Source organism: Gracilinanus agilis, chromosome 2 (genome assembly GCF_016433145.1).
Source record: "Gracilinanus agilis isolate LMUSP501 chromosome 2, AgileGrace, whole genome shotgun sequence".
Classification (NCBI taxonomy): Eukaryota; Metazoa; Chordata; class Mammalia; order Didelphimorphia; family Didelphidae; genus Gracilinanus; species Gracilinanus agilis.
This window is the reverse complement of record NC_058131.1, coordinates 369,986,934-370,009,155: the sequence shown is the minus strand read 5'-3', so window position 1 is coordinate 370,009,155 and position 22,222 is coordinate 369,986,934. Positions and strand designations below refer to the sequence as shown.

General features: G+C 40.7%; 1 protein-coding gene across 1 annotated transcript in view; it reads left to right on the top strand.

Annotated features, from left to right (window-relative positions):
- WWC1 (WW and C2 domain containing 1) overlaps positions 1-22,222 on the top strand; it is a 158,771-nt gene that overhangs the window by 114,019 nt on the left and 22,530 nt on the right. Inside the window, exons 9-15 of the mRNA XM_044664459.1 lie at positions 456-698; positions 6,777-6,866; positions 7,017-7,552; positions 11,358-11,466; positions 12,684-12,764; positions 14,376-14,462; positions 16,942-17,134. Coding sequence (XP_044520394.1) covers positions 456-698; positions 6,777-6,866; positions 7,017-7,552; positions 11,358-11,466; positions 12,684-12,764; positions 14,376-14,462; positions 16,942-17,134 — 1,339 coding nt within the window. The remainder of the gene's footprint in view (positions 1-455; positions 699-6,776; positions 6,867-7,016; positions 7,553-11,357; positions 11,467-12,683; positions 12,765-14,375; positions 14,463-16,941; positions 17,135-22,222) is intronic.

Sequence of the window (22,222 nt, the reverse complement as noted above, 5' to 3'; positions counted from 1 at the left end):
AGAAGTGGTAGCTTCCTGTTCGGTGTCAGGTTTATATTGTGATCCCAAACTTTCTCTGGCATTAAATTTATTTTCTCTTTCTGTATCAGAGAGGTGTTATAAGAGAAAGACATTTATATAGAAGTCAGAGACCTTGAATTCTAATCCTAGACCTGTGATTAACTAATTCTTTAACTTTAGGCAAATCTCCTCTCTGGGCCTGAGTTTTCTCTCATTTATAATGAGGGAGTTGGACTATATCAGTGTTTCCCAGTATTTTTGGTTCCACAAACCTCTTTCAACAACAACAAAATGTTGTACCACCCCCCTCCCCAGGATAATTTAATATACACTTCTTAGTATTCTTTACATTTACTGCCATCAAAAATTTTTTTGGTGAAACATTATATGGAAACCACTGGACCAGATGATTCTTAAAGTGCCTTCCAACTCTAACATTCTTTGATTCTCCTTAGGATTGCCAACCTGAAAATCCAGCTGGCCAAGCTGGACAGTGAGGCCTGGCCTGGAGTGCTAGATTCTGAGAGAGATCGATTGATCCTCATCAACGAGAAGGAAGAGCTGCTGAAGGAGATGCGGTTCATTAGCCCTCGGAAGTGGACCCAGAGTGAGGTGGAGCAGCTGGAGATGGCAAGAAAGCGGCTGGAGGAAGACCTTCAGGCAGCCAGAGATACTCAGAGCAAAGCTCTAACTGAGAGGTAGTCCTAGAGCTGGGGCCAGAAGGATGTACAAGGAAGAAACTAGAGTCCTTTTTTCCATGATCTATGTTCCAACCCTATTTCTTTTGCCAGTAGATTCACCCTCACTTTAAGAAAACCCATTATGTTGAAATCTGAATTTATGAGCTGGTTTGTTACTTTCAAAAAATTTGTGCTAGCCAGCAACTCTAAACCATTATAGGATTCAGTTGACAAAAATTCACTTTCTTCATGATGTTTCTTTTTTTTTTTTTTTTAAATGCTTACTTTATGTCTCAAAATCAATAAGTATCAGTTCTAAGGCAGAAGTGTGATGAGGACCAGGCAACTGGGGTTAAATGACTTGCCCAGGGTCATATAGATAGGAAATCTGAGGGCAAATTTGAAAACCCAGAACATCCCATCTCTGGGCCTAGCTCTATCCACCATACCACCTAGTTGTCCCTTCCACAAGATGTTTCAAGAATGCCTCTCTATTGTAATGTGGGGAAACTTGTTGTATTTGGTATGCTTTACTCTTTGTTTCTTCTTGATTTATATATTGGGTCTCTCCAACTAGAGTTTAATTTCCTTGAGTGCTGAGATTCTTTTTTATATTTTTCTGGGTTTTCTGTGGCACCTAGCACAGTTCTGCACACAGGAGGCTTTTATGAAGTACTTCTTTGAATGGATAAATGAGTGAATATAATCTGAAGCTTACAATAGTATGTGATATGTTTTGCTTGGCACAATGATAAATACTATATATAGGGAACAATCTAGACATGTATTGGAGCAGCTAAGTGGCACAATGGATAGAGTGCCAGTCCTGAAGTCAGGACTTATCTTCCTGAATTCAAATCTGGCCTCAGATTCTTACTAGCTGTGTAATCCTGGGCTAGTCATTTAAACCTGTTTGTCTCAGTTTCTTCATCTGTAAAATGAGCTAGAAAAGGAATGGCAAGCTACTTCGGTGTCTTTGCCAAGAAACCCCCAAATGGGGATTGAAGAGTACGATAAGATTGAAAGATGATGGAACAACACAGACATGTATAGACATTGCCTGATTATATAGACAGTAAGATAGAGATGTTTATATAACATTTTGAGATGTACACAGTGCTTCTTTCACAACAATTCCGTGAGTTAGGGAGATAGCACTTTATAGTTATAAAACATTTTCCCATTTGGTATCTTCTGAAAACCACAAAAGGTCTACAAAGTAGGTATTGGGAATATTTTTATCTTTATTTTAAATATGCAACAACTGGAGGCTAAGTAACATTTCCAGGTTCACCCAGTCTTCAATCCAGACCATCTAACCAAGTCCAGAGCTCCTTGCATCATAGTATGCTGCCTTTCGTAGACCTTAACTACTTTGAGTTCTCATTCTATTAATCCAAAATTCCTCTGAATCATTGATTTCGGCCTATCCAACTAAGTCTTTTTATCAGAACTCTTCACAGGAAGTCAAGTTGGTTATGGAGGGTTGGATTTCCTCAGTCTGTTGCTAAATGGAGGGGGGAGCTGAAGTGAAAAATGATCTAAAGATAAAAAAAAGAAGGAAAAGAAGCAAAGAGCCTGACTAATTAAGAGTTGCAGATACTTTAAAGAATCTACTGGGAATCTCATTTAGTGTTAAAGATTCCTTATGCCTCATTTTGAGCTCTTTGTCTTGGACTTAGGAAAAACCCTGGCTTCCCGTTGGCCCCTTTCCCAGGGTCCTCAGTTCCACACTTGCAACCAAACCCTGCAACTGCTTTTGGGAGAAAGCCAAGTGACTTCATGGAGGATGGACCTCTTCCCTATTCCTGGCCTGCATAGCCTCGAGGGCTCATAAGAAGCTATCCTGCTGAAATGTATCTTGATCATTTTATAGACAGATCTGAAACAATATGACAAAATGGAAGGATTATCACAGTAAGAGACAGGAAACCAAGATTCTTATCTACCTACCACACAGGAGCTGCGTGACTTTGAACATTTAGCTTCTTTGGGCCTCAGTCTGCTCATTTCTAAAATAAGGGAGTTGATTTAGATGGTCTTTGATGTCCTTTTCAGCTCCAGAACTATGGTTAAAGATGTGCTGTAGCCAGCCCAAACCAACTTATAATCAATTGTTAAATTTTCAGTGTGAATATTTACATCTGAGAAATCTGCAACACCACAAATCAGAGTTTGATTTATTATTTTGTTGATCACCCAGGCATAGAGAAGATATTAGTAATGCAAATGAGACTTTAAAATATGTCCCAAGTATATTTTTTCCTCCCAGAGATCTGGTTGTTAATTACCAAGAAGCACACCTTTGCCTATAGTCCTGTTACTTTGGACAAAATATTTCATCCCCCTGGGCTTCAAGAGATTCTACTGTAAAATAAAGGCAATAGCACAAAAAATTAATGTCACAAGTATAAGATAGAATAGGTATGGTTAGGAGGTAGTTGTTTCTGAAAAAGATTTTTAATTTGAGTGGACTGTGAGCTCATTAGCAATCAGCAGTGTGATCTGGTAGCAAACAACCACTAATGACATCTCTGGTAGCATTAAAAAGAGACATAACTTCTGGGAATAGGTAGCTTGATAGTCCCACCATACAAGTCCCTCATCAGGCCTCATCTGGAACATTGTATTGAGTTCTCAGTGCTAGTGATTGAGAAAGACTTTGTCCAGAAAAAGAGTTTCCAGAGGAGGATAATCAGGGTAAATGAAGGGCCTTGAGTCCATGATCACTTGAAGGAAACAGATATGGTAAGCTTGGAAAAGAGAAGACACAACAGGACACATGATAGATAAATTCAAATATATGGACTGTTACGTAGAGTTGGGGATTAGACCTATTCTGTTTGGTCCCAGAGGATCGAACCAGGAGTGAAGAGGCAAATTGAGGTTTGACATCAGGAAAAGTTTCTTAATTAGAAATGTGCAAAAGTAAAGTGAGCTGCCTCAACTGGTGGTGAGTTCCCCATCCTGAGGTCTTCAAGCAGAGGCTCAATGACCATTTGTCAGGTGTGTTAGGGAGGGAATTCATTTCTTGCAAAGGTTAGACCAGATAGATGACTATTGGAATTCTGTGATGCCATGATACTTTAACTATTTGTAAGCAATAATAGGAAGTCTCCTCTAACTGGGAAAACTATGCTTCTAAGAGACATGTATTTGGGCAGTTTCTTTGGTTCCCCTCTGCTTATAATGTCTAGATGATAGGGGTTCTGGTCTCAAAGTCTCCTGCTGACCTCTCTTCTCCATTTCCCCATCCCATCTGGTTCAGTGTGCCTTGGGCCAGAGAAGTAAGAGCTGCCCTACTAAAGCAGCTGCTGAGAATGCAATTTAGTGCTTTGGGGAGACTTGAATGCTTAGGAGGGAATTAACAACAGAGAAGCCAGACAGCTTGTGGGCAGGGAGCCGGATGCTGCTGTGAGAAACCTCAAGACAGTTCCCCGGAGGCAGATGCTCTCTAGGCAGCATATATAGTTGCTAACAAAAGCAAGCATCCTCCTGGATGAAACAGTATAATTACTCTCCACCCTCTCCATCATTTCCTCTTTCCTTCTTTCCCTTTCTTCTTTCTCCCTCTTCTTCTCCCTGCCCTCCCTTTTCTGCTCCCTTCCCTCTTTCCAATCGTCTAATGGCTGTCATCCCATTCAGGGAAGGATATGGAACCAAAATGACCCTTGAGGATTCTAACAGCTAGCATTTATATAACACTTAAAGGTTTGCAAAATGCTTTACAAATATTATTACCTCATTGTGTCCTCAAAGCAGCTTTAGGAGGTAGGTGCTATCATTATCCCCATTTTATATATGAGGAAATTGAGTCAGAGATTAATTGAAATATCAGAAAGTCACAGAAACAAACCGAGACACAAGGATGGGGGACCAAGATCCCAAGCCATATGTCTGCCAGATTGGTAGACGACCCAGTTTCTACTTCACAGGTCAGGACTCTCCAGCCAGCGCAATGAAAGATCATGCCTCCATCTTTGTTGCCAAAAGTCTCATAAGAATTGCTAAACTTCAGGATAGCAGTGAGTTGTTCTGGCTCATGTTATCCCACTGACATTGCTTCTTCCCTTGTCTTTAGTGCCCCAAACAGATGGATGTTTGGGGATTTTGTGTGTTTTTGGCCCCCTATGATGCATGAGACATTGAAAAGAAAAACCATATGGCTTAGATAAGAGCCTCTAAGGGGAGATAGTCACACCCACATATTTTTTTGGGTACAAAGGGGTATGCCTCATGAATATAAATTCTAGGGATTCTCTAAAAGCTTGATTGACTATAAATGCTAATTCCGTAAGCAGCCAACTGTGGCCTCCAATTTGGACTGTTTCTCATTTGGAATCTGGTGCAATTAACTCTGACTTATCTCTCCTGGAAAAAAGGATGATCAGGAGTGTCTCAAAGTAAATTGTGAGAACATAGTTCCTCATTGACCTCAGCAGTCACCCCCTTTCTAAGAATTTCTCTAGTGGATCACTGAGGGATCTCTCAATGTCTTCTGTTCCATTGATATGAAGAATTTCATTCATAAAGGCTTCCATCTTCTTCAAATGCTGTTAGTTCACTAAAGCCCCAGGCATGCATTTTCCCTGAGCCCAACAGGCCTCCTTTAGCAGAAAATGAACAGAGAGGTCACTGAACAGAACAGTCTTTGGAGATCCCCATTTGCTAGGGAGAAACCTGCCACTGGTCCTGCTAACTGGCTCTAGTTGTCCTTTGTTTTAATTGCTCTGGATTAGAATGTCTTGCTGTATTGTTTCCCCAATACCCTCCACCTCTCTATGGGGTTTTCTATATAGCAAGCTTTGTTCTTTTTTGTTTTGTTTCATTCTGTGGTCTGCTCTTTGAGGCTTGGTTTTGCTGGGATTTGTTGGTTTTGTTTCCCTTAACACTGAGAAGCTGAACAGGTTCATCAATGTTAGCCCCTTCTCAGGGGCTGAGCTCCAGTCCGTGTTCCCCAGCATATATCCAGTCTGTGACAGGGGCCTAGTGATCAGACAACTGGGGGCACCAAGGGGAGGGAGGCCCTCAGTAGCACAGATGGCAGCAGATGACAGCAGTGCCTCCAGACCCAGTAGCAGGCTGTACTCTTGACAAGAAGCAGTAGACTATGTTCCCTCAGTATTTTTTAATTACTGGGGTTTTCCTCAGAGCAGATGCAGCTTTGCATGTAGTGGAAAACAATAGACTGTCACAGGCAGAGGAGAGTTTCATTTCTACTCAGGACAATGAAACTGTGTTTGCTTGATTTTAGAATGGCCCTTCCTAACCAAACTTCCAGAAACTGGTAGTGGACCTAATTGGAGAAGGGTTAAAAAAAAAAAAAACTGCAAACCCTGAGATGAATAGAGGCTGGAGAGCCCATCTGAATTGACTTTAAGAGGGTTGGATGGAAATTTGGGGCTGTTTTTGTTTTCATAGAACTGGAAAGAGTGCCTTAATCTTTGTTCTAAGTTAGGTAGGAAGCTAGAAGATTCTTCTATTTTATGGATGAACCTTCAAGAACAGAGTTTACATCTTGCTACTCTATGGATTTGGAATCCTACAGATACTTTAGCATCAAAAAGAGAGGCAGAAACAGATAGAGATAGATAGGAACAGAAAGAATGATAGAGAGAAAGAGAGATGGAGATGAGAGAGACTAGTTAGGGATGGGGGTGGGGCTTCTTTTTCTCCTTTTTGCAAGGCAGTGAGAAATAAAATGGAAAGAACGCTTCTCTTGGAGTGAAGAGAGCTGGGTTAGACTCCCCATTTTGATACCTTCTAACTGTATGGCTATGGAAAGTAATTCTGACTATTGAGAGGCAATATGGTATGGTGGGTAAAAGGCTGGCCTCAGAGTAAGGAAAGTTCAAGTCTTGCCCATGGCATATACTGTGACCCTGATGAAGTCACTTAACCTCTTGCCGAGAAGAAATCTTTACACCGAAGAGCTCCACATATCAATTGAATATCAGGTCTTAGAAGTGTTATTGTTTAAAAAATCTCTCTATAAATCTTTAAGTCTCTGGAAATAAGAGTTATTATTTTGTGAGGACAGCAGAGGGGTATGTTAACACTTCATTTTACTGCTTTCTCATCTGTGCATCCCAATAGGCTGAAGCTAAATAGCAAAAGAAATCAACTGGTTCGAGAACTAGAAGAGACAACCAGGCTAGTTGCAAGTCTTCATATCCAGCTGAAAAGGTGAGTCTTTGCTAATGGTCTGGTTGACCATCTCCAGTTTGAACCCAGACATCAGAAAACGGAGGGCCTAGAGCCTCAGATGAGTCTTGGTGTCATTCACAGACTTGTCTGGTGATCATGGTGAGTGTTTTTCTGTTGTCCTTCATGCAGCCTCTCCAGCAGCATGCAGTCCCTGTCCTCTGGCAGTAGCCCTGGCTCGCTGGCATCCAGCAGAGGTTCCCTAGCAGCATCTAGCTTGGACTCTTCCACCTCAGCCAGCTTGACTGATCTCTACTATGATCCATTGGACCAGCTGGATTCAGAGCTCCAGAGCAAAGTGGAATTCCTGCTGATGGAGGGGGCCACTGGCTTCCGGCCCTCAGGCTATATCACCACAATCCATGAGAATGAAGTGGTAAAGACTCAGAAAGCTGAGGCAGCCAGCCGCCTTCAGGCACTTCGATCTCTGTCTGGCACTCCCAAGTCCATGACCTCACTCTCCCCTCGATCCTCTCTGTCCTCCCCATCTCCACCCTGCTCCCCTCTGGTCATTGATCCCCTCTTAGCAGGAGATGCTTTCCTGAGCCCCTTGGACTTTGAAGATCCTGAGCTGAATATAAACTTTTCTGAGCTAACCCTTGGTAGCAGCACTGGAAATGGTTACCGAATGGAGGAAACTGGAGTGGAGGACAAGCAAATTTGTCAAGGTAGAGTTCTTCTCATAGGCTTCCACATAGAGACACACTGCTAATTCTGAAAAAGGGCAGAAATGGGACCTCAATGCTCCAGAACTTAGCTGAAGTATATGGGTTCTACCTTGACCTACTGGTCTTCTCAGACCAGTATTTATTATCTTTATTATAATCTTTATTATCTTTCCTGCAAGCTCAGCTAGAATCATTTGGAAAACCAGAGCCAGGTTCTGCCTCAAGAAGAAGAAATGAGGTCTTTCTCCTCCCTCTTTTCTATAAGAAAGTAGAGTTGCAATCAAATAATGAAGTTTATCTGAAGTTTATATTATTATAACCTAATAGATTTTATACTCCCTTGTCCCTAGTTACTCAGAAACCCACGGCATCTGTAAGTTGCCCCCAAACTCTGCCCATGCTCATGGCTTTGAGCCCTTGAAAAAGGGGCCAAGAGTCAAGCTGCCCCCAAGCCTACCCTTTGGCTGAGCATGGCAGTCCTTAGTTACTGCATAAGCACTGACGTAAGAGGGTTCATCCATACCAAGCATGCTTAATCTTTTTGTGTCATGGACCTCTTTGGCAGTCTGTGGGAACCTATGTTCCCCTTCTCAGACTATAGCTTTTAAATATACAAAATAAAATCCATTGGCTTACAAAGGAAACCCATTATAAAGAAAAAAGAATTTTTTTTTTCCCTATCCTTGTTCCTGGATACACTGGAATCTATCCAAAGACCTTTTGAGGGTCTGTATACTCCAGGTTAAGATCTATATATTCTCAAGGAATATTTCTCAGGCCTTTGGTACTAGCCCAACTAACCCTAGTATAGTGCTTGAACATCAGAACCAAAGAAAGAATGTCTGTCAGCCCACAAAAAACTTACTGAACTCCCTCGAGGTGTCTCTAGTCCTATACTAGGGGTGTAGGATTCAAGGTAAAGAACAGATGGTGGTCCCAGCTCTTAGGGAACATATCTCCCCAGAGATTCTCTATCTACAAAGGAATCTGCCTGCTTCTAGGATAAAACCTGAAGAAACCAGAGCTCTATCTTGTTCTCAAAGCAAACATAACCCCAGAAACATAGGCAAATGTAGGTCCAATTACCACTGGGCCCAAATGAATCCACTTTGGATAATGGCATTCTATGGTGTGAGGAGAATAGGGAAGAGTAAGGAAAGGCTATACCAGTAACAGGGAGCCCTGGTGAGTGAATTCTAGGCATTTAATCTGAGCAATAAGCAGGAACATCATTGCTGCCCACTGGCCCTGTGTCTGAAGCAGCTAGATGGATGTGAGCAGAGTATACCCCTTACTGCTTAAAAGAGAGAATCTTAGGATAAATAAAAAGCAAGTACTTCTTTAACACAGCAGGTGGTAAACTGAAGAAAATCTTTTACCCTGTGAGGCAGTCCAGACTGAAGATATGAAGAGGGTAAGGCAGGATCTAGACAAATCTGCAGATATAAATTCCATCATGCAAATGTTCTTAACGTAGGGTTTGTAAACTTAGTTGTCTGTTTTTGTTGTTGTTGCTTTTTAAACCCTTACCTTCTGTATTAGTGTCAGAGTGGCATGGGCTATACAACTGGGGTTAAGTAACTTGCCCAGAGACACACAGCTAGGAAGTATCTGAAGCCAAATTTGAAACCGGGTCCTCCTGACTCCAAGCTTGAGGCTCTGTCCATTCTACTACCTATCTGCCCCTGTTATTTTGATAACTATTGCAATATAATTTCTCTGGGTACCTGTGAATTTTATGCATTTAAGGACATTATTCTGAGTACATGCCTAAGGGGTCCATGACAAAGAAAAGGAACCCCCTACTATGCTGGCATTATTCAATTAAGTTAAAAATATGTCCAGGATACATTCATTGGAAATCAACATCGTAAAAGGGGGTTCTGATGTTCATCCACAAACTTCCTTGGAGTCACTGTCAGGGAGAATGCAGGGCTTAATGAATCACTGGTTTGAGCATGGCTTTTCTTCTCTTCCTGTGGATGTTCTTATGGGGAGGTACTCTGCCAATGCCATTAGGGCTGATGGCAGGAGCTTGGTGCTCAACGGCTAAGCAGGTTAAGTGATTAGTACCGCTGTTCAGTCAGCAGACAGAGTAATCTCCCTAAGTGGTTTAGAGGAGAAGGGGAAGACCTTTCTAGTGCCTGCTCTGATCCCTCCAGTATGACTGAGCATGGGAGACTCAGGACTCAGAACTATAATTACCACGGGCGAGAGGGAGTAAAAATAAGGGAAATCTATACAATGCACTGTCTTCAGGTTGCACAGTGGATAGAGCACTAGGTCCTGAGTTTGAATCTTATCTCTGACACTTATTAGCTGCGTAACCCTGGGCAAGTCATTTAACCCTGTTGCCCTCATTTTCTTCATCTGTAAAATGAACCAGAGAAGGAAATGGCAAATCGCTCCAGTATCTTGGCCAAGGTTTGCCAAGGAAATCCCAGATGGGGTTATAAAGAGACAGAAACAGCTGAACAACAAAAATATAGTGCCTTCATGGATAGCAACTTTGGAAAGATGTTTCTTAGCTTCATCACAGGCCTTCTCATCCCAGCAGGCACTGTGATTGATCACTCCCCTCTCTGCCAAAGACACACTGTCATCCTGGGATACTGATACGAATGTTAGACAGACACAGCTGGTATTCAGCATTCATTCTAATTACCAGGCCAAGGTCAAGGAGATTAGACTGTCCCAGGTGACCTGGTGGTGGTGGGGAACTTGAAAGAATCAGGGAAGAAAAAGGCCTAGATTAGACAATAGAATAGATCCAGTGGACCACTTTTTGCTATCCCCAAGAATTTGATTGTTGCTGTTCTGGTGCAAGATATTAGGACAAGTATTTTAAAAAAAAAAAAAGTCATTCTTTAATTAAGATCTTTGGAAAGGGTAGTCTAGGAAAGTTTGGTTAAGGGAGAACTCTATGCAAAGCATTATCCTAGGTGCTGTCATACAAAGACAAAAATGAAAACTAGGCCCAGATTGTTTTTTTTTTTTTAAATGAAAAGGGAAATGGGAAGGGAGGAACAGGAATCCCCTCCAAAAATTCCTCTCCCTCAAGATTGATGTGATAAGTATCAAGGTTTTTACCTCATTATTTTACATACTTTAAAATATATAAAGCACTTTGCTCACAACAACCAAGTGAGGGAGGTATATATGTTATTATAGGAGAGAGAGTATAAATGTTATTAACTCCATTTTATTAGGTAAAAAAGCATGAGGAAGCATGGAATGGTAGGCAGAAAGCTTCCCTCAAAATGAACAAAACCTAGGTACAAGTCTTCAGTCATATGATGACAGTGTGATCTTTCTCAAACCAGTTAGTGTTTCAGTGCTCTGGGCAACTTTCTCTGATCCTTAAATTGCCCAGAAGGTGTTGGCCTACATTGATAGAGGGAACTTCCTCTTCTGGGAACTCCTGATATCAGTGAAATCCCAGGACCAGTCTCTAACCCTATAGATAAGGAAATTCTGTCTTTGCCAGGAGAAAGATCATGATGCTGGTCTGAGTCAGAGCTGGGATTCAAATACAGATGTCTCTCAACTCCAAGTCCAAATCTCTTTCTGTTATATCATACTGCCTCTCAGAGGCCATATGGGAATTATTTTTAATTTGATTTGACTTTCTTGGGGATACGTGTCACTTCTATAGGATCTTTCCTCAACCTGAGCTCCTTGAAGGCAAAGACTGTAACCTTTTTGTCTTTGATTACCTAGCACCCCTCATAGTATCTGGTACATATTATGCATATGATAACTACTTATTGATTGATTGATTTCTCTCCTCTTCCTCCTCAATCAGGTTCAAACGTGGCCAGAGGACCAGTCCTGAAAGTGGCCTGTGTATCAGCAGCAGTATCAGATGAGTCAGTGGCAGGAGACAGTGGTGTGTACGAGGCTTCTGGGCAGAGGTAAAACTCCATGTAGAGAGACAGTAGTCTCTCTGCCTCAGGTTGTTCAGTACAAGTCTGGTAGGGACTGTGTCTTTGCAGGCATCCAGATATACTGTCAGGGTTTTTAACAGCGGTGATGATGATGGTGCAAAGATGCAGCCCTGATCCTGATCTGGTCCTCTGTCTTCAAGGCTTCAAGAGCTATGTGTTTGTTAGAAGAGGAAGTAGGCTAAGGGCTCTGAAAATGAGGGGAAATGTGACCTCTCTGAGGTCACTCATTCATCTGGGGGCAATTTTAAATATGCCAGAGCCATAGAGAACAAGTTCAAATCAAGAAGAAATCCCTTTCTTTCACAATTGAGCACTAGAACCATTCATTAAAGCCTAATGCTTGTCTTCCCTTGGAATGAGGGCTCAGGTGATATTATAGATAAACCTAAAGAAGAAGGCACAAGGAAAAGGGGTTTATTTCTACATATAATATTCCCTACCACAAAAAAGCACCCCTTAGAAAATTAATAAGAGAGAGGGTTGGGAAAAGGGGGAGGCAAGGTAATTCAGCAAAACAAACCACCACTTCGAATGTAACTGATACTATAGGCGATATTCCACACCCAAGTTTTATCACCTCTATAAAGAAGTGAAGAAGGTTTATTTTCTCATTTCTTCTTCAGAACCAAGCCTGATCATAATAGTTACAATGTTCATTGTTATTTTTTTAATTTGCAACTTATATTTTATTTTTACATACATCTTATGAATGTCTTTTATTGTTATAGTCATTTCTAGAATCATCTACCCTCTAACTGGAACCCCTCCTTGTTACAAAGACAGCACCTTTTGTTAAGCAAAGGCCATGGAATGTTGTAAACAGGTCTGACAGTGAGGTCAACATTCTGCCTTCATATGCCCCCACCTCTCTGAAGAGGAAGGGTGTTTTGTTTCATTCCCAGTTTGTTCAGACCATTGTTGTCAGCCATTGTGCAGAACGCTCTGCTCTGCATTTTATATCACTCCACATCACTTAATACGATGCTTTCCCTCTTTCTCCAAATTCCTCATAGTCCTCATTTTTGACTGCACCACAATATACCATTATGTTCAAATAGTACCAATATTTTTCAGCCACTACTCATTACTGGTTCATTTAGAAATGCACATAACTGTCCTCATATTTCCTGATGGGAGCTGCTTTAAACCTTGATTCCCCCCCCCCCCCCCTTGTTGCTTTTCAGACTGGGCACATCAGAAGCCACTGTGTTTGACAGCGATGAGTTGGAGGCCATAGGAGCTGCAAGAGTTCAGATCGCTCTGAAGTAAGGACTGGGAAAGGAGACAAAGGACTAGGGAAGCTGAGTTCTGAGACATCTTCTATTAATTGTCCATATCCTCCACACCTTACATTTGTACTTTTCAAAGGGCTTTTACGTTTCTTTCCTGGGATTCCCACAACTACCTTATGTGGAAAGTAGGACAGGGATGATTATCTCCTTTTGACAGAAGAGGAAGAAGAGAGACTGAGTGATTTGCCTAAGATATATGGAAAATAAATGCCAGAGACAAAACTGGAACCTAGATCTCAAACTTCTAAATCTAGTGTTCTTTCCATTTATGTAATACCTGGAAGAGTTTGATGTAGCTTCAAATCTTTGAAGCTTTCATCCCTAGCCTGATCCCTTACCTATGGTTTTGAGAAACCTATGTGACACCTATCTTATTGGAGAACTTCTCTTTATAGTTGATTCCAGGAGGCTTTTACTCTTTTTGAGCCCAAGTCTTCCCTGTTTTCAAAGTTTGTATACTCAGAATTGCCTTGGTCAAAGCAACTGTGTAAACTCATGTAAATAACTCCCTTAGTGTGCTTTCTGAAGTCTTTGGCTTTATTCTTCGGTTGCTCACCTCCTCAATCATGTGAGAATTGGTCTGTAATAAACACTTTTTTCTGTGAAGACGCAGATCGTTCCAGAATGGGCTATGCACTGAGCTGTTGCTGTAGATAGAATCTTGGCAGCAGAGGGCGCTCTCAGATTATTCTCACTGACTTTCCCTGTGGATTCCTGTGGTGGAGAAGAGTAGTTGGAACCTACTCAATCTAGCAGTATCTCCCACTTAGTTATATAAATGCTTGTAGATGTGCATCCCTACATACATTGTGCCCACCTTCCAAAACAATCTGTGGTAGCTGAAAGAGCTACAACAGTTGAAATTAACTCTGAATTTCCTGGCAGCTAAGGCAGAAAATGGATTTTGTTCTCATTGTTTGATAAAAGGAAGAAAACAAATTCTTCTGAAAGGGAAAACTTCTTTCTTACATTGAAGTCATAGAATTATAGAATCATAGAGCTTTAGAAGGTCTTAAAGGTACTCTTGAGCAAGGTATCCCCTCCCTGTTTCCCCAAGGAGATCCTGGCTCCCACTGAGGAGATTACTAATCCAATCTAACCCCTTAGTGAAATCTCCCAGAGTTTAAATGACATGTCCAAAGTAAGTCAATTGCAGAGGCAGAAGGAGAATTGAGTTTTCCTGATTCCCAGACTATTGCTCTTTCTATTATACTAGGTAAATGGATTCATTGATTGGGGCCATATAATGGACTTTGGGTACAGTAATGGAAAATGTCTTTAGCTACAGGTTTGGCAGAAAGAAATATTCTTCAAAGAGGCATTTCTTATAGAAGGATATAGCAACCCCTCTATAAAAATTGAAAGCATAACATTAAATCTTAGCTCAGTGAAGGCATGTCTGTGGGGAGCTAAGATAATATGGTCCAGGTCTGTTGCTTTCTGATAATCTAACAATACAGCAAAGTGCAAGTGCAGGAAAAATTCTCCAAAAACAGTTCCTAAGCCATTAGCAGCAGCATCTTGTTTCTACTAAAGAAGCATTTTGTTAATAACAGGTGCTACATGTTTCCCATTTCATTTCAGGTATGATGAGAAGAATAAACAATTTGCAATATTAATCATCCAGCTGAGTAACTTTGCTGCTCTGTTGTTGCAACAAGACCAGAAGGTGTAAGTATGTAAGCTTTGGGGCCCACGTGGCATCCTCTACCAGGAATGAAATGATTGGTTCCCAAACACACTTTTCCTTCAGTGTCAGAGGTTCCATTTGTGTCATAAGCACTGTTTACATATTTGTAGCATTGGACATTACTATGATTCAGGATTGCCATTTGATTCTAATTCCCTAATAATGTTAAATTTGCAAAAAGGTCTGCCCTAGATGGGATCCTTAAAAAATGTACATGTATTGAAATATTTAATAATTTTATAATACTATAAAATTTTGGTAAATGGAATCTTTTTTTTTAAACTTTTACCTTCCATCTTAGAATCAATACTGTGTTTTGGGTCCAGGGCAAAAGAATGGTAAGGGCTAGGCAATGAGGAGTTAAGTGACCTGCCCAGAGTCACACAGCTAGGAAATGTCTGAGGTCAAATTTGAAACCAGGACCTCCCATCTCTAGACCTGTCTCTCAATCCACTGAGCCACTTAGCTGCCCCCAACCGAATCATTTTTAAAGGCACATTTGGAATAGGAACAAGGGAAAGAAAGGGTGACTCATTCAGCCACAGGCTGAAAATTTTTTTAGTAATCACTCCCTGACTTGTTTTTATGTTAATTCTTTTTTTTTCTGTATAATAGGCTTTCTTTGAAAAACAGGACAGACCTATCATTTTAGATAGGCCCTATAATTGCTGCACTATTCTGGGAGATTTTTAGGTTTGGCTGGGGCAATTATTTTTTTGTTTTGTTTTTAGTGTGGGGCTAGTTTACACACACACATACACACACACACACACATCCCTTTCTAGTGTTAATTGGCTTCAGTTTGTAAGGAAGAAGACTATATTTCCTTTTTAGGTAGTTTAAGAAGTCATAACTTAGACTAGTGACAGCTAGATTTCTCTAACTGAAGACATGTGAATTCTCCTTAGCCTGTTCCATCTTCTCCATCATTTGATAAGCCCTTAAGGAACAAGGTCTCTTAAATGAAGTACTCTGTAGGCCTAGACTCTTCATAATTGTTTCCTACAAGTCAATATGCAGAAGTCTCAGCCCTTTCTGTAGCAGGGTACTTCTCCTATATTTATTCGTCCCTCCAGTTTCCCCCCTCCATAACATATGACAAGCAGTCAGTTGGAGAAGCTACTGTGCATAAAAATATATATGTAGCCTTCTCCTCTATATATATAAATTTATTTCTTGTGTATGTTGCCTCCTCAATAGAATGTTAGCTCCTTGAGGGCAGGGACTATTAGTCTTTTTCTTTGTATCCCCATCACTTAACACAGTGCTTGGCACAAAACAGGCACTCAATAAATTCATATTGATTGATCAATAATGACAACCTAATAGTGGATCTCTAGGAATTCCTTGAGAAATGGATCTATTTCCCAGCCTTTTTTTTACCACCTTGCTCTATGGAAGGCTCATTTCTTTTTTTCCTGCACACCAGATTGTCCATACCTTTTCCTCCTTGCCTTCTGTGAAACAAAATAAAGAGGAACAAATGTTATAAGTATCAGTGAGAAACAGACAATTCTGTCCTTAAAAAAATTTTTTTAAACCTTTAACTTCTGTGTATTGGCTCCTAGGTGGAAGAGTGGTAAGGGTGGGCAATGGGGGTCAAGTGACTTGCCCAGGGTCACACAGCTGGGAAGTGCCTGAGGCCGGATTTGGACCTAGGACCTCTCATCTCTAGGCCTGACTCTCAATCCACTGAGCTACCCAGCTGCCCCTGTCCTTAAATTTTGATTATGTTTCCTGGAGATTTTATATAGACCTTTTTCTAAAAATCTTAAACTTCTGTCCTAGAATTGATACTAAGTATGAGTTCCAAAGCAGTTAGGGCTAGGCAATTGGAGTCAAGTGACTTTGCCCAGGGTCACACAACTAGGAAGTGTCTTGAGCCCAGATCTGAATCCAGGACCTCCTATCTCCAGACCTGGCTCTCTATCCACTGAGTCACCTAGTTACCCCTATGGAGCCTTTTCGGTTGTTGTTATTCAATCATTTTTCAGTCATGTCTGACTTTGCATGACCCCATTTGGGTTTGGGGGGGATTTTTTGGCAATGATAATGGAGTGTATTGCCTTTTCTTTCTCTAGCTCATTTTTACTGATGAGGAAACTGAGGCAAACAGAGTGACTTGACTTGCCCAGGGTCACACAGCTAGTAAGTGTCTGAGGCCAGATTTGAATTCAGGAATATGAGTCTCTCTGACTCCAGGTCCAGTTCTCTATTCAGAAATAGCAAAATGCATTCTCCATTCTGTCCTTGTTAATTAGTTTGAAAAGCCTACTGACTTTTTTCTCCTCCTTCGCACTCATTTTTTTAATTGATATATTTTGTTTTCACATTACTTTATGGATTACTCTCATTCCTGAAATTTCTTTTGTAACAAAGTAAAACTAATAGTGTAGTGACGTCAACTCTTCAGTAAAGCCCTTCAAATGTGAGTTAACTCAAACCTGTGTTTCCCTTCAGGAATGTCCGTGTTGCTATCCTTCCTTGCTCTGAAAGCACACCTTGCCTGTTCCGGACAAGGCCCCTGGAAGCTTCTGACAATCTTGTGTTCAATGAAATGTTTTGGGTATCCATCTCCTATCCCTCTCTACACCAGAAGACCCTAAGAGTGGATGTCTGTACTATAGATCAGAACCACATGGAAGACTGCCTGGTAAGGCTCATTTCTATGTGTTCAGAATTTTATCTATAGGCTAGTCCTTATCTGACTTCTTAGCTATCATTTTAGAATATCAGTGATAAATTTAGACCTATGTATTTGGAATAAAATGTGTTCATTTTGTGTGAATTATCATTAATAATAACAAAGACTTAGCACTTCAAAAATTTCAAGGTATTTTATATATATAATCCCATTTGATATATTATTATAATTATATGTTCTCTTATTTGATCATAGAGCTGCAGCCCTGTGAGGCAAATGCTATTATTTATTATCTCTTTTACAGATGAGGAAATAGGCTGACAGTGGTTAAATGACTTGACAAGGATCACCTTGTTAATAAATAGCTGAACAAGGATTCATATCCAGGGCTTTCAGTCCTCACTTCTGGTCCCGGGTTTCTTCCACTAAGTCACAGAGTCTTCAACCCAAATGTATTGCATTTTATGAAAGGAGCATAAGACAATGATTACTGTTAAATACTCACTCATTTATTTGAGTAAATTTTAAGACATCATGGTGGAGGTAGCTAGGTAGCTCAGTGGATTGAGACCCAGGCCTAGAGACGGGAGGTCCTAGGTTCAAATATGGCCTCAGGTGCTCTGCCTAGCCCTTACCAGTTTTTTGTCTTAGGCAGAAGGTAGGGGTTAAAAAAAAAAAGACATCATGGAAAGATATTTTTACTCGGGTAGAGTATTTTTCTGGAGTCCCTCAAAATATATTGTAAGACAACTTGATTGTACTGACTCTGAACAGGAAGAATCTCATGAAAGCAAGCCTGACCAGTCAGTCCCTAGGATTCCAGGTCCCAGAACAGAATTTCTACCTAACAGATCACGCTATTCTTCTGTCCTACCCTAAGGAAAAGCATTGAGTCCATGTTTTACTCCATGGTTTCCCTCCAGGGCAGTGCTACTGTGTACAGGAACAGAGAATGATCCAGTTTTCCTTCTGTTTATCCCTATAATACCCATCTGACCAATCACCATCAGAGCTAAAAGACATCTATGTCCTGCTTTGATGAAAAAGACGAAAATGTGTACAGAGCTAGCTTTGATAGAACCTGGGGCCCAACCCAGCACTGAAAAGCAACTGGAGAACTGAGGAATCTGTGATAAAGCCTCCAACCCATAGAAGAAACCCACAGAAGACATTTCTAGTCCTTGGCTGTTAGTTGGGCTACAAAGCTATCAGCTCACCTTTCTAATAGGCAAACCCACAGACAAATGCCTACTATGCTGCAAAGCCATAAGTTCATTTTGTAATCATTTGTTTCATTCCTTCTATGCTTCAAGCATTTGTTCTGGACACCGGAGCATGCCAAGTCAACCATGAAAATGTCCTTTTCCTCAGTATCAAGTTATCAAATGAGAAAATATTTATAAAGCTTAGCACAGTGCCTGGCACTCAGCAGATACCCAGGTGACCAGAGATGTTGGGTAAAAAGTTTTAACTGAGCTGAACTTTGTTCTTTAGCTTGAAGCTAACATATTTTTAGACTACTTTAAGATAGTTATAGTGTCAGGGACAGCTAAGTGGCTCAGTGGATCAAGAGTCAGGCCTGGAGTTGGGAGGTCCTGGGTTCAAATTTTACCCCAGATACTTCCTAGCTATGTGACCCTGTACAAGTCACTTAACTCTAGTTGTCTACTCCACAATGCTCTTCTGCCTTGTAAGGGATACTTAGTATTGATTCTAAGACAGAAGGGAAGGGAAGAAAGGAAGAGAGAAAGAAATAAAGGGAAGGAAGAAAGATAGTTATAGTGTCCAGAAGTAGCAAAATTAACTGTCATTTGTTACATGCAGAATATTGTGTTCAGTTCAGGTTCTAAGATATGCCCTTGAGTGTTCTTCCTCTTTGGCATTTTTTAGTTCTTTGATTCCCCTAACTCATTGTCTCATATCTCAGGAAACTGAGAGAACTGATGCTTCTTGTCTCCCAGGATGCCTGGGGGCTCAGAGTGTACTCTTTTTCTCTCTGATCAGGATTGAAGCCCTGGCACAGATATTACAATTGCTACTCTCTCTCCTTCTTTAGTCTTGTTTCTTCTTTTCCTTTGAAACAGTAACAGACATTTCCAAAGGGGAAAGACTGTATCTAGAGAAAGTAAAAGTTAAATAATTCTCCCCTGGCCTCCACTTCCCAAGATCTGTAATTCAAAGAAGGAGAAAGGGAAATGTTTAAGGGGAAAAAAACAGAAGTCATCTCTGTGCTCTCCAGAACAGCTGCTGTTTCATTCTGAACAGAATTCTCCAACCTCTGAGCATAACTCTACAACTTCCAACTTCCAAAGCTCTAGACCATATGTGTAATCTTTTGCTTTCTGGATGATCTGTCCCCTAAATGTTCAAGACAGTTACTGTATTCTGTTCTTAGACACTGACAGAAGCAGATTTAGGAAATTCCTTTGTGTGTTCTTCCAATGTCATTGAAAGCCTCAGGAAGCTCTTACTTTTTTATAGCTTAAACTTCTTGTTTAAGCTTATCTTCTGATTCTGTGCTGAATAGCCATTTGTAGTAAAATTTCACTGGACTCATCCATTAATTCTGCCTAACAAGGAAGAAGATCTTCACTTTCTAGGTGGAATTGTGTAGGGAAGAGATATTTAAGGGAAAGGAACCAGATTACACTGTCTCAAGAATTTGACTGCCAGACAGGGAGAGCCAAGATTGTGGAGTAGAAGTAGGGAAAGCTTGAAACCTGAGAGAATTCTCTCCAACCAATTTTAAAATAACCACAAAAATGAATACTAGAGTGAAAAAACCTAGAAGGAGATGGAGTGAAGCAACTTTCATACAGAGAATAACTTGAAAGGTGGGTAGAGAGCATCTGGGTCACTGGGGTGAGAGGGAAACAGAGGAGATATTGGGTAAAGGGTTTTAACTGAGCTGAACTGTAGCAGATGGCTACAACAAGGAGTAAGTAGCAAGCCAACACCAACCTCCACCCACCAACCTCCACCTACTGTTCCAGGTTCTGAACCTGGGCCCAAGTCAACATCTAGACCTTAAGATCCTGCCTAAGGCAACAGCAGTGCAACTCAACACACAGCCAGTAAAGTTCCAAGGAAACCTGCAGTAAGGTCCAGAATTCCAGCCCTAGGCAATCTGTGCAGAGCACTTGATCTATAAGCCCAGAGTGAGGCCAGAAGCCCCAGACAAGCTTGTAGTAAACACCTGAGTCCCAGTTTGAGGCAGTCTGTGTGGCAATCTGGGTTAGGGTAAAGCCAGAGCTAACCTCTTGGATCCCCAGTGAAGACAATCCCCAGGGTATTTGCCTATGGGAGCCCTTAACAATGCTCAAGGCAGAGCCCCAGTGAAAAGTAATCCACAGTGCGCTTGACCTGATCAAGCCTGGAGTAAGACCAAAAGCTCCCATGTAAGCTTGAAGCTAGAATTTCAACCATCAGCAGCTTTAGGGGATGATTGAATCATCAGTGGGAGGTGGCTTTCAGACCACCCAGCCTACCATCCATCAGATCATATTGGAAGAACAGAAATAGAAACCCCCAAATAAAGCTAAAGGTAACATAAAGGAAGAACTGAAGGTTTTTGGTGTTTTTTTTTAACTTCTCCCTTGCATCTTAAAATCAATACCGTGAATTGGTTCTAAGGCAGAAGAGTGGTAAGGGATAGGCAATGTGGGTTAAGTGACTTGCCCAGGGTCACATAGCTAAGAAGTGTATGAGGTGAGATTTGAACCTAGAACCTCTCATCTTGAGGCCTGGCTCTCAATCCACTGAGCCACCTAGCTGCCTCTGGAACAACTGGAGTTTAAAAGAGTACCCTATCTTTCCTAAGAAGAGAATGCCTTTAAAATAAAAGTGAAAGTCCAGAAAAAGTCTAGGAAAATGAGAAAACATCAAAAAAACACATGACCATTGAAAATGTTTGTGGAGACAGCAAGGCACAGACACAGAAAGGGACAGTGAAAACAAAGCAAACACATGCAAGCTTCAAAGGAAAATATCAATTGGTCTTAGATTCTGGAAAAACTCAAAAAGGATTTTAAAAATCAATTAAGAGAAGCAGAGGTAATGCCTTATTTTCATTGTAACTGGCTCAGACAGGAAATAACAAACAATACTATTGGGGTACAGAAGCCTATCTTGCCCTATAGAGAAGTAGAAGGGCAATAAGACGAGAAGTTGGGTGGGTAGTAGGAGGGAGGAAAAAGTAGGAGGGGAATAATAAAAAGCAAAACATTGGTTAGGAGGGACAGAGTGAAACGAAAAAGCAGGATCAAAAGGGGAAAATAAGATAGATGGAAATACACAGTTGGTAATCATAACTGTGAATGTGAAGGGGATGAAGTCTCCCATAAAATGAAAAAGCAAATTGCAGAGTGGATTAAAAGCCAGAATTCTAATATATGTTGTTAATAAGAAACAGATTTGAGGCAGGATGAAACATATAGTAAAGGCTGGAGTAGAATTTATTGTGCTTCATCTGGAGTAAAAAAAAGTAGGCATAGCCATCATAACCTCAGACAAAGCTAAAGCAAAACCAGATCTGATTAAAAAGAGATAAGGAAGGAAAATACACCTTATTGGTTAACTTGATTAAAAAAAAGGAGGGAAGAAAATCAAATAATTAATATAAAAATGAAAATGGTGAACTCCTCACCAATCAAGAAGAAATTAAAACAATCATTAGGAGCTATTCTGCCCAATTATATGCCAATAAATCTGACAATCTAAGTGAAATGGATGAATATTTACAAAAATACAAATTGCCCAGATTAACAACAGAGGAAATAGAATATTTAAATAATCTCATCTCAGAAAAGGAAATTGAATGAGCTCCCTGAGAAAAATGGGGAGAGGGCCTACTTCTACAAAAATATTTATAAAAGCTCTTTTTGTAGTGGCAAAGAATTGGAAATTGAAGGAATGTCCCTCAATTGGGGAATGGCTGAACAAACTGTGGTACATGTTAGTAATGGAATACTATTGTGCTGAAAGAAATGACGAGCAAGATGATTTCAGAAAAAGCTGGAAAGATCTGTAGGAACTGCTGCAGAGTGAAATAATCAGAACTGGGAGAATATTGTACACGATGACAACAATATTGTACCT